This window comes from Perna viridis, chromosome 8 (assembly GCF_037379345.1).
Source record: "Perna viridis isolate PV_CMFRI_1.1 ecotype Kerala chromosome 8, ASM3737934v1, whole genome shotgun sequence".
Lineage (NCBI taxonomy): Eukaryota > Metazoa > Mollusca > Bivalvia > Mytilida > Mytilidae > Perna > Perna viridis.
This window is the reverse complement of record NC_142452.1, coordinates 20,460,964-20,475,461: the sequence shown is the minus strand read 5'-3', so window position 1 is coordinate 20,475,461 and position 14,498 is coordinate 20,460,964. Positions and strand designations below refer to the sequence as shown.

Below are 14,498 nucleotides of genomic sequence, written 5' to 3'. Positions count from 1 at the left end.
TTGTTTGACAATCACTGTCCATGTCTGACTGTTACTTTTGTTTGACAGTCACCGTCCATGTCTGACTGTTACTTTTGTTTGACAATCACTGTCCATGTCTGACTGTTACTTTTGTTTGACAGTCACTGTCCATGTCTGACTGTTACTTTTGTTTGACAATCACTGTCCATGTCTGACTGTTACTTTTGTTTGACAGTCACTGTCCATGTCTGACTGTTACTTTTGTTTGACAATCACCGTCCATGTCTGACTGTTACTTTTGTTTGACAATCACCGTCCATGTTGTATATTTACAGGAGAGAGTCACTGAGGATCAGGCCAAGGAGTATATAGCAGCATATGAACCTCAGAAAGCCATGCAGTTAGTAGACCAGATGAGTTTAATAGGTATTTGATCTGATAGTTAGACACTTGTGATGATGACTATGTCCATGGAATAAGATTATAAGGTTCTTAAATGAGTATGTAGTAAAACTCTGGGATATCTTCCACAAGTGTGAGAAATTACGGTTTTACTTGAGTGGAACATAGCGGTACAAGGGAAAGATATAGATTTTTGCATGCGAGATAAATGCATGGTTTTCTAAGAAATACAGATTTCTATACAGAAAGGACTATTGTTGCATAAAATCATGGCATATAAAGACTGGGAATCATTGTTTGTACAGAGGGTTATCTACACTGAATCATTTCTTTCAATTTTGGATTAAAACATTTTTCATTCCTGTGTTCTTTTACATGTTAGATGAGTTACACTAAATTCTGTTTTGGCTCATTTTGTCATAACGTTTACTTGAAACGAGATGTTAAGCATGGGTCTGTTTAAAAACCAGGCAGGAGGTGATTCATCATATCTCAAGATAATAGGTGAAACTTTTCAAATACATTTGTTAAGTCCTTAAAACAACTCTTGGTGTGTTCATTTTGTTGGAACTGCTATATGTCATGTAATATTTTTTGACTAGTTATATTGTAAAAATTCTGTGGGAAATTTTCCTGTACTTTCCTGTGATAGCTATAATGCAACCGAATTTTAAATGTTACATCTCTAGTGAACTCTCTAATCCAACTTTCATTTCCACTCTATTGTCAAATACAGTTTATATGAGGCCTCCTGAAGGATATCCAGTCAACAAAATTTTGGCATTAAGTAATAATGTATAACTAAAAGTAAGCTTCTGCCTGGTTTTAAGACAGACCTGTACTTTAAGTTGTTTCCTGTATGGACATACTTTTTCAATTTTAGAGTCCATTGTGACTGAACATTGTATTTGGTAACTCATTAACAACAAGGAGATAGTATCACAATATTGAATATGCTTTTAATAAATTGTTTTAAATGGTTACCATCACTCACAAGTATTAAATTTCTCTTCTTTACTACTGTAGAATATCTAAATAATACACCAGAGTATTTCTACCAGTTTTAAAGCATAATCATAAAAGCACAATTGTTTCTTAATATACAGTGTTGTATTTTTGTTTTAAATATATTCCTTTATTTTTGCTTCAGGCTTTAGATGTTTCCTGTGTTCTAAAGACCAACAAATATTTAACCCTGCCCATACCAGAGTATACCAAGATATGAATAGGCCTATCACTCATTACTTTATCAATTCATCTCACAACACGTAAGTACAGTCCCATCACTCATTACTTCATCAATTCCTCTCACAACACATAAGTACAGACCCATCACTAATCTTTTTTTCCAACTTTTCTCATACTACGTAAGTTTAGTGGAAATAAACCATTTTTTTTAAAAGAAAAAGGAAAAAGGTAATTTTGAAAGAGAATTAGATTGAATTAAAATTCAGATAAACTCATGAAAAAAGAGTTTTTAAATGGTAAAAAAGTTGTATGTATAAATTCATGAAATGCATAGATATAAATTAGGATAAAATATTAATAAGCTGGTACAGTGAAGATAACTCACAGACTGTAAACATGCATAGATATATTTAGAAGTTTTTGTAAGCCCATCATACAAATGTATTATGATTGGCTTTTTCTCATTAATCCATCTGTCTGTCTGTCCACTCCTCAAACAATCTTTTAAATATGCTTTTGAATGATATTTGATCATGTTTGTCTTCGTGAAGGAAAGTACATATGGATTGTCATTTTTTAATGTTTTTATGTGCATAAGCAAACTTTTTTTTTCTTAACCTAAACACACATGATTAATCATTATGTTGTGATGACTTAAAACTAGGCTGATACAATTTAATGTTTTAATCAGAACAGTAAAGTTGTTTTTCAAGGACTTAAACATTCAGACCTATGAAAGCACTTAGTTTGATGTGGCTTGTTTTATAAAAAAAAATGTAAGAATGATATAATTTTTTATGTTTCATTCGTTTATTTTTACCAATGATGACTTGATCATTTTTATGACAACCATTTTTTTTACACTTTTTTTAAATGAATTGTATATGATATTGAAGTTATTTTACTCCATCGGTATGCCTGTTGACATTTTACTCCTTCGGTATGCCTGTTGACATTTTACTCCTTCGTTATGCCTGTTGACATTTTACTCCTTCGGTATGCCTGTTGACATTTTACTCCTTCAGTATGCCTGTTGACATTTTACTCCTTCGTTATGCCTGTTGACATTTTACTCCTTCGGTATGCCTGGTGACATTTTACTCCTTCGGTATGCCCGGTGACATTTTACTCCTTCGGTATGCCTGTTGACATTTTTTCTTACACATATTATAGATATTTGACAGAAGATCAGCTGAAAGGACCCAGTAAAGTAGAGGCCTATATAACAGCCTTATCTAATGGATGTAGATGTGTAGAGTGTAAGTCAGGGTTTTACTGCCTGTTTTTATTTTCAATTCAATATTATTTTAAATTGATCACATCATCTAGAAAGACTGGTGGTTGTTTTCACAAATAGTTTGTAAAAGTGATATTAGAATTTAATGGTAATGTCACAAAATACTTTCTACTGTGACATCATGATTTCTGTTAAATACTGATTTCACCACTTATGTGAATACAACATTGACAAGAACTATCTTTAAAAAAGATAGCCGACGCATATTTTCTCTTTGTTAATACCAAATTTGATTAAGATTTTATTTGGTTAACTGTGTGATCATTGTACTATATGTTTCATATTTTAATTATTTTATTGGTTCAACAAGTAAACTGTATTTCCAATTATTCAATATATTAATTAAAGATTATTCAATATATAAAAGTGATTGAAAATATTCCGGAAACCAATGCCCCCCAAAGGAGCCTTAAATTTCGTGGTTGCGACCACAGATGAAATGCGATGTTGTAAACTACATTGGTTAGGTTACCATGGTTAACCATCATGGATGTCACATGACGTCAAAGCAAACTCAATACCGACTGTGTCGGAAAAATATCCAAGGTAAAATATGTGAAGCTACCTGAATTGCTAATCTCATACATGAGGATTATGTTTAGAAAAATTCTCCCTTAATAGCATATGGTATAAGATCCTCAATCAATCAATCAGGTTGTTCTATATTTTAACCTTTATTTATCTATGTAGATGCTTTGAAACATAAATGGCTCAAAATTGTTCTGTCAGAAGTGATGTATTTTGGAAATGAGGTATTCAGTAATGAAGTGATTGCTGAAACATTATGGTAGACATGCATCCTGTGTTACAGGAAGTCTTGCATATTACTGTTAGTGAAGACATCATAGTGGTGCATAATGAACAAAGTAAAAGTAATTTGTGTTAAAAAGAGCTCCATCCCAAAATAGCTTTAACTTGTATCAACTATGGTGGATTGCTTGGATTGTCCTATATTTTGACCTTTATATTTACAGTGGATTGCTGGGATGGTTCAGATGATGAACCTGTTATTTACCATGGTTACACATTGACATCAAAAATTCTCTTCCATGATGTGATCTCAGCAATTAAAGAATATGCATTCCAGGCCTCGCCGTAAGTATTTATACTTATGGCATACCTGTTAATCCTTCCACATTTTCAACGAGACTCTGACTTTTGAGCTCAGTCTCCCACAAAGAGTGTGTCTCCTGCATGTGATTCCCCTATTGAAGAATTTGTCATGTATTGTATAGCTATAATTGAAAATTTAGAAAACAACCACTAAAAGACCATTTAAAGATGAACAAGTGCAAGTGACATTCCATGAAATTTGCATTCTATCATGAAAAATCCTTTGACTAATATTATTGTCATAGTCTCTACTGCCTTATTCTATGTTCTTTATTTTTTTTTAAATAGTTCTATTTCAGAATACTTTACAGATGATTTACTGGTACATGTATACTTTATTTTAACAGGTACCCAGTAATTCTATCCATAGAGAACCATTGTTCTGTCAAACAACAAGCTGTCATGGCTAACAAGGTCAAGGCAATATTAGGAGGTAAAACACTAACTGACTTGAGGCTTACAGACATGCTATACACAAATTGCAAGCAACCAAAATAATGAAAATAGATTTATGCCAAAAAAAAAGTCCATTCAGTATGGAATAATTGTTAGAAAGATACTAAATTGCTAAAAATAAATAGCAGAAGAATTGAATGAATATCCTGATTGAAAGGAAATACTCTTCAGCATCCTTTGTTTTACAGATTTGCTGTATGCCCCAGATGAGCCACCAGCAACCATACCCTCACCAAGTGATCTCATGGGGAAAATTATACTCAAGGTATTTACAATATTGTGTCAATTGTTACATTTAAAAAAAAATCAAACACTAAATTCAAGAATATGTATAATGTTTCAAAGTGAAAAAAAAATAACATATACTGTAGCATGATTTTTTCTCAATTTGCACAAGAAAATGCTGTTTCACAGTTTTAGCTGAATGTATTTTAGTATATTAATCTTTTGCTGATATTTGACAAATCAAAGCTTATTTTATCTAAATAGTAAGTACATATTATTGTATTACGAACCACCAACACAATAGATTGTGAAGAAATAATATTCTGCTTTATACTAGAATTTTATTGCACAAATGGCTGTTTTGTAATCAGCTTTTTGAATTTTCTTTTTATCGGGAGGAAAAATGACTGAAGCCTTGGTAATTAGATGTGATGTGTGTTGTAGTGTCTAAACTTTTACTAGTGTGTTTCTTCACACAATCAGTCACACAGAGCTGTTCTATATTCCCAATTTGCGGTTTACTGGAGTTACCTCCCCTTTACAGAATAATTTACTCTTTGTACAAGTATCAGGTTTCTTTTTTTCTCTTTTTTCTGTTCATTATTTTGTCCTCTTCAGTGGGGGATCCCTGCCCACTTAAGAAAATTGCAATTTTTAAAATTGTTGGAAAATTATTCAAGATACCCTCAGAATGCAGGATTTGAGGTTTATTTTTTCAAATTTTTCTTGGTCTTGGAGGGAGGGGGTGGGGGCATGCAAATTTGGATCACTTCACGATCCTCACTGGTGGTCCTGTCAAGAAATTTTTTTAGCCCCCCCCCCTCCCCTCCTTACCTAAAACTCTGGATTTGCCACTGCTCTTACATATAAAATTTCCATGTGAAATCAAACATATTTTTTAATATTCATTTAGTTGTTTAAGGCAAAAATTTTAGATTAAATAAATATTTATTGCTTTCTTAGATAAGTACAACTTCTTGTTTTAAGGAAGTACATGTTTTAAAGGGGAGTAAATCTATATACTGCAAAATTTGAATTCATTGATATGCATGTCCATATAAACTTTCTTAACAGATTTCATCATGTTTCATTTAATCAAGTATGAATTAATTAGAATAAACCTGCTTCTTCTTGGACCAGTGTTCTTTCTCGAAGTAGTCTGATTATGTTAGTGTGACACTCATTGGAACAGCTCTGTATACACATTTCATAAAAAAAACCTTCATGCTTGGTTGTTTTGTACCTAATGGGCCACAAACTGTTCCTGCTAAAATCCTTGCATCCCCTTCATTTTTTGTTGTTTTGGTAGTTAGAAAAATGTTTTGCTTCTATATGTAACTTGAACTATCACTTCAATAGTTTTTACTTCGCAGCTGTATATAAATAGAGGTATAACCCTTTCCTCTTACATCAAAAATAAGAAGTGAAGAATTTAATAAACCCAGGACCAAAAAAATTTTGCAGTTAAGAATTCATAAAAATTCTAGGACATGATATTATTTGGTTATGAAGAAAATCATGATTTTTTTTCATCATTGTAATTTATTTTCCATCACAATCACACCCTATGGCTGCTTAAGAAAGGTATTATTTGATCTTAATCATACATTCATACTTGTACATGTATATTATGAAATACTATGTAGCTTTGTACTAAGATGTTTTACATAGCCTTTTTTTTCACTGCAATACTGAAAAAAATGTAGTATGATTGTATAACAGATGTATTAGTCATTAGTCACTAAGTAAAAGTCTTTTTGAGAATCAGGCAAGATGTGGAGAAATCTGACAATATCAACTCAAGGAACACTCCTTTATTTGAAATTAACACTTTTTGACCTCTGTATTATTGATGGTTTGAAAGTTTTCATTAGAATGTCTTATGCTAGAAAATTTAGGTGTCTATTCCTGAAATATTAACTTTTCAGTGAAATTATAACTAATCTTTATAACCAAAATTTTAAGGAAAAACCTGGTCTTTTTTATTCATCCCCTGCTGGGTTCTTAGAGAGACTGATACTTATAAAATGTTTTCAGATGAAACAATACATTACTTATATTTTGTTTTACTTTAATGAAAGGATCAGTAGTTATTAACTTTAACAATGTACTACCTTTACTTAACTTCAGTAGTATGGACTTGTCATTTAACTTGAAATTTGTTATTCTGCCTTAAAAAAGTCAAGGTAAGGCTGATTTTTCTACAAATAAAGGTGTTTTCGGCTAATCAATTTGCATATTTTTACTTCACATCAAAACAATAAAAATTTTTTTAGCTTAGCATTAAATCTATGCTGTGTAGCCTATCATAACAGCTGATTCTTATTGGGTTCGTAAATTTCAAACTGAATGTTTCAGTTTTATTACCACAATTATTCTCTGTCAAATATTTAGTCACTTTTCACATTCAGAAATGCATCATGCTTGAATGTAGTGTCTATAATTGCCCAAAGTGTTGAGGGATCCATATTTGTGGCCTTATTAATCTGTGGTCCATAGGCAATTTCATTTTGTAGAAACCGGTATTGTACATTTGTATACAAACTTAAATGTTCGTCTTTATTGATAATACATGTATACATGTATTGTAGAAAATAAATATTATAGTATTATTTACATATCAAATGTGCATTACATCTGGCCTTGATAATGGACAAGTATTGCTTTAGTTTGTTTTACTTATTGCTTTTGAATTTCTGAAAATGGCTTCAAAGGTTAAGAAGTCTACCCAGCATATTGCTTTATGCTTATAGTCTCCACATGTCATCAATTCCTTTACCATTATAGAGAAATGGGGTTCTTTTTGAGTCATAATGATTTTAAATTTATTAAACAGATTTAATTGTTTTAATTATAAAACTAAAAAACCTACTAGTGTATCATTATTACTATAAGACAGTTTTTGCTGTAAACATTTAAATAAAATATTTTACTATAGTTCTGTTGTTTAGATATCAGCTGCAGTTTGCTAGATTGCTTTTTCATTATTATGTAGACCAGTGGCAGAGAGAATGATTCCAGACGTCTATTGGTCAATTGCTGCTAAGTAAATCAGAAAATTGACAATTTTTTTCTAACTGCAAAGGGGTTTCAACCTTTGGAAACTTTCCGAATCTGCCACTGATGTAGACTGATGTAGACTGATGTCCTTTGCAAACAAATTTTATTTCTATTATAGGGAAAGCGCCTACCTAATTTAGGTCACTCCTTACCTGATAATGAAGATGGACAAGAAGTTAGTGATGAAGATGAAGCAGCAGAAGTTCATGATGCTACAACAGAAAGTAAAGATTCTCCTCAAAAGAAGAAGTCTAAACATAAATTATCTCCCCTGTTTTCTGCAGTTGTTGGTATGAAGGCCGTTAGTTACAAGGGCATTGAGGAAACACTTGCTACAGGTATATGTCTTTTTTTAATTTTTAATTTTTTACAAATTCATGTTTGAAGTTCATTTTGACTGGAATTTTTATGAGGTCACAAAATAACTTACACTTCCTGTCATGTGCATTTTAGTCAATATTTACACAGTCAGTTTGGGAAATATTGGGAAAATATTGTTTTGATAAAATATGAGACTGAATTGTTATTGCAATGTTTGCCTAGTAAAAATTTTTTTTTTCAAAGCATCATTAAATATGATTTGCAGTTTTTTTCAAATTAACAAATGGTAATAACATAGAGATGTATTTTTAGCTCACCTGACCAAAGACCATGTGAGCTATTGCCATCACTTTGCGTCGGTCGTTGTCGTTAACAACGTAGAAATTTCGTGGGAATTTTTGATCGGTTGAAAAAAATGGCCACCATTACTAAAAATAGAACATAGTGGTTAGAGAGTAGTTCTTCGCATATATCTCCAAAACTGTTAGGTTTAGCCAAATTCTGACACATTTAAAGTGTTCAGCATGATGAGAACTATCTGTGGTCAAATTTTCATTTTAATATGTTAGGCCATGTTGGAGTTACTGCCCATTTTTGACGGGTTTTTGCTATTTTTAATGTTATTTCTTAAAATCTTCTCTTCTGAAACTACTTGACCAATTGGAACCAAACTTGGTATTAATGTTTCTTGGGGGTATTGTGCATAGAACTGATGTGAGGATTTTGGATCCGTTGAAAAAAACATGGCCACCGTTACTAAAAATAGAACAAAGGGGTCAGACTGTGTTTTTTCGCATATATCTCCAAAACCGTGAGGTTTAGCAAAATTATTTCTTAGCTGAAATGACCCTTATTATAAGGCCTTCAAAAGTCTTCAGGGTTCAAAGTTGTCAGATGACTCCTTGTAAGAGTTATTGCCCTTGAAATATGAATTTTTACAGTTTTTAGCTAATATCTTGCAAACAATAATAGATAGAAAGAAACTTTCTATCACTGAAATGATCCTTATGATAGTCCTACCAAAGTCTTCTTGAGTCAAAATTGTTGGACAACTCCTTGTTAAATTTATTGCCCTTGAAAGACAAACTTTAACCAGGTGAGCAATTCAGACTCTTGGGAGCCTCTTGTTTTGCTGTATTTTTCAGTAATGATAGCCTCAATAGTCAACACTTATTTAAAAAATAACTGTTTAGGAAATATTTATCATGTTAATGCTCATGTAATGATAATGGGACATTAGCCTTACACTGATTTTTAACAATCTCATTCAATGGGCTTTTATGAATTGCATCCTTTTTAAAAGAAACTACATTTTGTACCAATAAATAACTGGTGTCTGCTTGTGTATAGTACATTGTATTTGTAAAAGGAGAGAACTTACTTAGAAGTGTTAGTAAGAATCACGCAAATTCTGTAATACACCCCAAAAATAGGCTACACATTTTTATTTTTGTTACTAAGTTGCATTATGGGTCTATATGATGAAATGCATTATTTTTCATTCCAATCTTTGTTCTTAGGAAATAATTCGCTTGGAAAATCCAATATTTTCTTTGTATTTCAGCAGCGTGTCCAGAGTCATTTCCCTTAATGTAAAATTCTATAGCATATTCTCTATAATTTTTATCTTCTAAGAACAAGGAGAATATATAGATATGTAGGCTTACCAACCATAGATCACATTGTGCAGGATTTTTATCTGAAGTGCTACTTAGATGATTAACTCCACTACTGGGAAATTGTCAATATATATATTCACCTATTTCAGATGGCATGTTTTCCTCTATTGGAGAGAACAAAGTTTTGAAGATAATAGAGAATGATCCAGAGGGATTGAATAAATTATGCCAGAAGTTGTTTGTGAGGACCTACCCTGCAGGTACCAGGACAGATTCCAGTAATTATAATCCTACTCCTATGTGGGATGTTGGCTGCCAAGTGGGTATGTAATATATCTTACTCATATTACTTCTTTATAATACTGTCTGTTGCTGTTTTCCATAGGATGTTAATTTTGGCTTATTTTAGCAGTCTCACTGAAAACCCAAAAATAAATACCAAAAAATATTTACTCTTGGTGCACCACTTAGCTTCTGCCAAAATTAGAAAAACCAAAGTTGTTTTTTTAAACCAGATGTTCTTTAAGTAGTGCAGTGTTAATTAAATTTATGTGCCTTTGCTGTCAGTATATAGAATGTTCACTTAAAGTTTCACACACAGTTAGGTTGGGGAAAATGTTTTAACATAATTACACTTACAAAATCCATACCTTATAAAACATTTTCAACTTTGAAACAGTATATTTCATTTGAACAAAGGAACTATTTTATCATGTCATGAAGTCAACCACAACAACTGTTCATCAAAACTTGAAAGAAACAGTCAGCCAATAAAAATGGATGTAACAATTAATACTGGAATTGTTTTTGACTTAAGTACTTCGTGATCCTAGAGGTCACCTTGAACCTATTATGCATACAAAGTGTAAAATGCATTAACAAATAACAAGAAAGACAACTCTGGGTTTAGAATCGATCGGTTGACATCTGTGTTCATTTTTTGATAGTGTTATTTTTTTGCAGTGGCACTGAATTTCCAGACAGGAGGTGAACCTATGCAGTTGAATCATGGGAAGTTTATGGATAATGGAGGATGTGGATATCTATTGAAACCACAGTTTCTGTTGTCAAGTAAGTTGATATGGGGAATTTCATTCATTTTCCAGCACAGAGGGTATATTTTCTATTTCAAAGCTTTACACCTCTGCCACACTTAGTGTTGAACCCCACCCCTTTTATGCAAATTAGAACAGTAGCCTGGAGATTTATTATGAGTAGTGTTTATGCCCTGTGAATTTTTTCCTATCCTGTATAACATAGCCTATAATCTAGCTGAGCGATTAATAGTAAATCACGAAGCAGTTATAGGTCTACAGAGGAAATCAGATTTCATGAACTATGATAGAAATTTATATAAATCAAATTCCATATGAACATCACTTTGGCGTCTTTTCACTGAAAAAAATATGTGTGAAATCAAATGAGTTTCATGTTAAAGATATTTGAAAAATTTAAGATGAATTAATTTCTGTCCATATACATGTATTAATAAGAATATAATCTTCAGTAGTCAAAGTTGAATATTCATGTTACATCATCATACACTTTGATTATTTTCAGTCAGTATGAAAAGACATATTTTAAATTTCTATTTTGATATTTGTAACAATTCATTAAAAGTTTGTGAACTAAAGTACGATCTGATGATAAAATTTTACACTAAAGAATAAGAATATAAACTCATCTTAAAGTGTTGATTGAGATTTTTGGCCTGGTTGCATTGGTACAAATCGGCCTAGAGAATGGTGAATGTTGGTCAGGCGGGTGGATAAAATATTTTGTAATATTATTCTCAGCAATGATAATGCAAAGCCACTAGATATTTGGAACACCACTTCAGTATGGAGTCCCATATTGTGGGATGTGATTTCAGGTCTGTCACATCTCTATTTCCTGTTAACTGACTTGATGTATTTTACAACTTTGCATTTCTGTCAGACCTTGTAATGAATGTTCAATGCAAGTCTTTATATGTTTCTATTGCTAGGTGACAGGTTTGGTCAGGTCACAGGAAAACAGACTAATGTCAATAAAAAGAGATTAATCATTAAGGTAAGTAAAAAATAAGGCAGTTTTACTGGAGCTGTAAGAACAAAAAACCATTATTTATAGTTTTGGTTAAAATTTAAAAATAGTAGAAAAAGGTTTATTTATATGTTATGTTATATAAATAATTAAGCATACTAGCTGAATAAATATTTTTAATCAGAAACCTGAAAGTCTAGACTTCTCTGTCCTATTTTTCAGGTAATCAGTGGTTACCAGATACCCAAACCAAACAATTCAAAAAAAGGGGAGGTAATCGATCCATTTGTAAAGATTGAGATACATGGTGTGAAGAGAGATCAGCAGTCTGTGAAGACTAGTGTTGTACAGAATAATGGTAAAGTTTCTTTGGAATGTAGGCACAAAACTAAGGGTTGAATAAATATATAATATACCCTGTATTTGATGGGGATGTTGTCTTATTATACTTTCGTTTCTTCCATTCATTCACATATCATACCATTACTTTAACCACTTTGAAGGATTTAGATTTATCTTTGTCTTGGTTGAGGAAATCTATATTTTCTTTTGTTATGTATTACAAATTTTGCCTTTCAGTTTATTTTTGTCTTATATACCTGGTTATCATGTATTAAGTCCCTTAAAATCACCTCATACTCATGTAATCACTGTAAGCAAGAATTTCTTTGATTTGTTATCTATATCTCTGTATTTATTGGTTTTAACCTGAGTACCAATCCATATAAAAATCAGACACAGCCTATGGTAGAGGTGATTCATGGTTTGGTAAAACACACCTAATCAACGATGCTTTTTTTTGGTCAACATATGCTACATTTTTGTGTAACATTAATCATTCTTTATTCAGATCTTTTTTTTTTTTTTTTTTAGAAAACTGTTCATTAAATTCAAATAAAAATTAACCAAATCAACTAAATCTAAACCAGCAACTCTTACAAAGTGTCTATTACATACACAAAGTGTCTATTACATACATAAAGTGTCTATTACACACGCAGTGTCTATTACATACATAAAGTGTCTATTACATACACATAGTGTCTATTACATACACAAAGTGTCTATTACATACACAGTGTCTATTACATACATAAAGTGTCTATTACACACACTGTCTATTACATACACAAAGTGTCTATTACATACACAAAGTGTCTATTACACACGCAGTGTCTATTACATACACAAAGTGTCTGTTACACACACAAAGTGTCTATTACATACACATAGTGTCTATTACATACAGAAAGTGTCTATTACATACACAGTGTCTATTACATACATAAAGTGTCTATTACACACACTGTCTATTACATACACAAAGTGTCTATTACATACACAAAGTGTCTATTACACACGCAGTGTCTATTACATACACAAAGTGTCTGTTACACACACAAAGTGTCTATTACATACACATAGTGTCTATTACATACACAAAGTGTCTATTACACAGAGTGTCTATTACATACATAAAGTGTCTATTACACACGCAGTGTCTATTACATACATAAAGTGTCTATTACATACACATAGTGTCTATTACATACACAAAGTGTCTATTACATACATAAAGTGTCTATTACACACACAAAGTGTCTATTACATACACAGAGTGTCTATTACATACATAAAGTGTCTATTACACACACAGTGTCTATTACATACACAAAGTGTCGATTACATACATAAAATGTCTATTACATACATAAAGTGTCTATTACATACACATAGTGTCTATTACACACGCAGTGTCTATTACATACACAGAGTGTCTATTACACACGCAATGTCTATTACATACAGAGTGTCTATTACACACACAGTGTCTATTACATACACAAAGTGTCTATTACACACACAGAGTGTCTATTACATACACAGAGTGTCTATTACATACATAAAGTGTCTATTACACACACAGTGTCTATTACATACACAAAGTGTCTGTTACACACACAAAGTGTCTATTACATACACAGAGTGTGTATTACATACATAAAGTGTCTATTACATACACAAAGTGTCTATTACATACACAAAGTGTCCATTATGTACACAATTTATGTGATTTTTATCTCAAAACAACTGAATAGCAAACTAAGACTGATTATATGGCCTGTAACTGTTTCTGATCAGAATTAAAACTTAATTCAGTGGGTTTTTGTCATGCATGAATCAAATCCTGTCTGAGTTTTACAAAGACTGCTCTTAATAGATACATAAACTAAATGATGTAGTGTAAAGATTCTTTGTTTCATCTGCATTAATGCATAATAGTATGACAAAGGTAAGAATTTACTTTTTAGATATATTGAGACATAGGCACACCAAGGTACAAGGATCATTACTTTTTAGATATATTGAGACAAAGGCACACTACGATACAAGGAAGATTACTTTTTAGATATATTGAGACAATTAGAGACACACTAAGATACAAGGACCATTACTTTTTGTTACCCCCAAACCCTGTTAAACAATATGGTGTGTAATGTTTCAGGATTCAAGCCACGGTGGGATGAAGTTGTGAAGTTTAATGTATCAATACCGGAACTAGCCTTGGTCAGATTTGTTGTATATGATAATGACAGATATCTGGATGACTTTATTGGCTACAATGTGGTCCCTGTTCTATCACTGCAAGAAGGTATGGGTAACAGATCTGTTTTGTTATATAATTATGTACAGTTTTTAGCAACTTCATTATTTTTCCATTGTTTTTGTATCCTTACATTTTCCATCTCGGGCTACTTCATGAAATCCAAAAGATAATGGGACTTTCCAGTGACAGTTTACTTCCAATGTGATTCACTGCTTAACACAAT

The 14,498-nt window shown here is 31.9% G+C and overlaps 1 protein-coding gene across 8 annotated transcripts in view; it reads left to right on the top strand.

Moving 5' to 3' along the window:
* Positions 1-14,498, top strand: part of LOC148609771 (1-phosphatidylinositol 4,5-bisphosphate phosphodiesterase delta-1-like) — a 69,037-nt gene that overhangs the window by 49,998 nt on the left and 4,541 nt on the right. For 7 of the 8 annotated variants that reach the window (XM_088540911.1, XM_088540905.1, XM_088540906.1 and 4 more), the window contains 13 exons: positions 297-387; positions 1,514-1,631; positions 2,725-2,810; positions 3,823-3,943; positions 4,309-4,394; positions 4,606-4,683; positions 5,038-5,060; positions 7,821-8,040; positions 9,792-9,965; positions 10,606-10,713; positions 11,630-11,694; positions 11,890-12,025; positions 14,174-14,320. In XM_088540911.1, coding sequence (XP_088397037.1) covers positions 297-387; positions 1,514-1,631; positions 2,725-2,810; positions 3,823-3,943; positions 4,309-4,394; positions 4,606-4,683; positions 5,038-5,060; positions 7,821-8,040; positions 9,792-9,965; positions 10,606-10,713; positions 11,630-11,694; positions 11,890-12,025; positions 14,174-14,320 — 1,453 coding nt within the window. The remainder of the gene's footprint in view (positions 1-296; positions 388-1,513; positions 1,632-2,724; positions 2,811-3,822; positions 3,944-4,308; positions 4,395-4,605; positions 4,684-5,037; positions 5,061-7,820; positions 8,041-9,791; positions 9,966-10,605; positions 10,714-11,629; positions 11,695-11,889; positions 12,026-14,173; positions 14,321-14,498) is intronic. The other variant, XM_088540907.1, reaches the window with a different exon arrangement.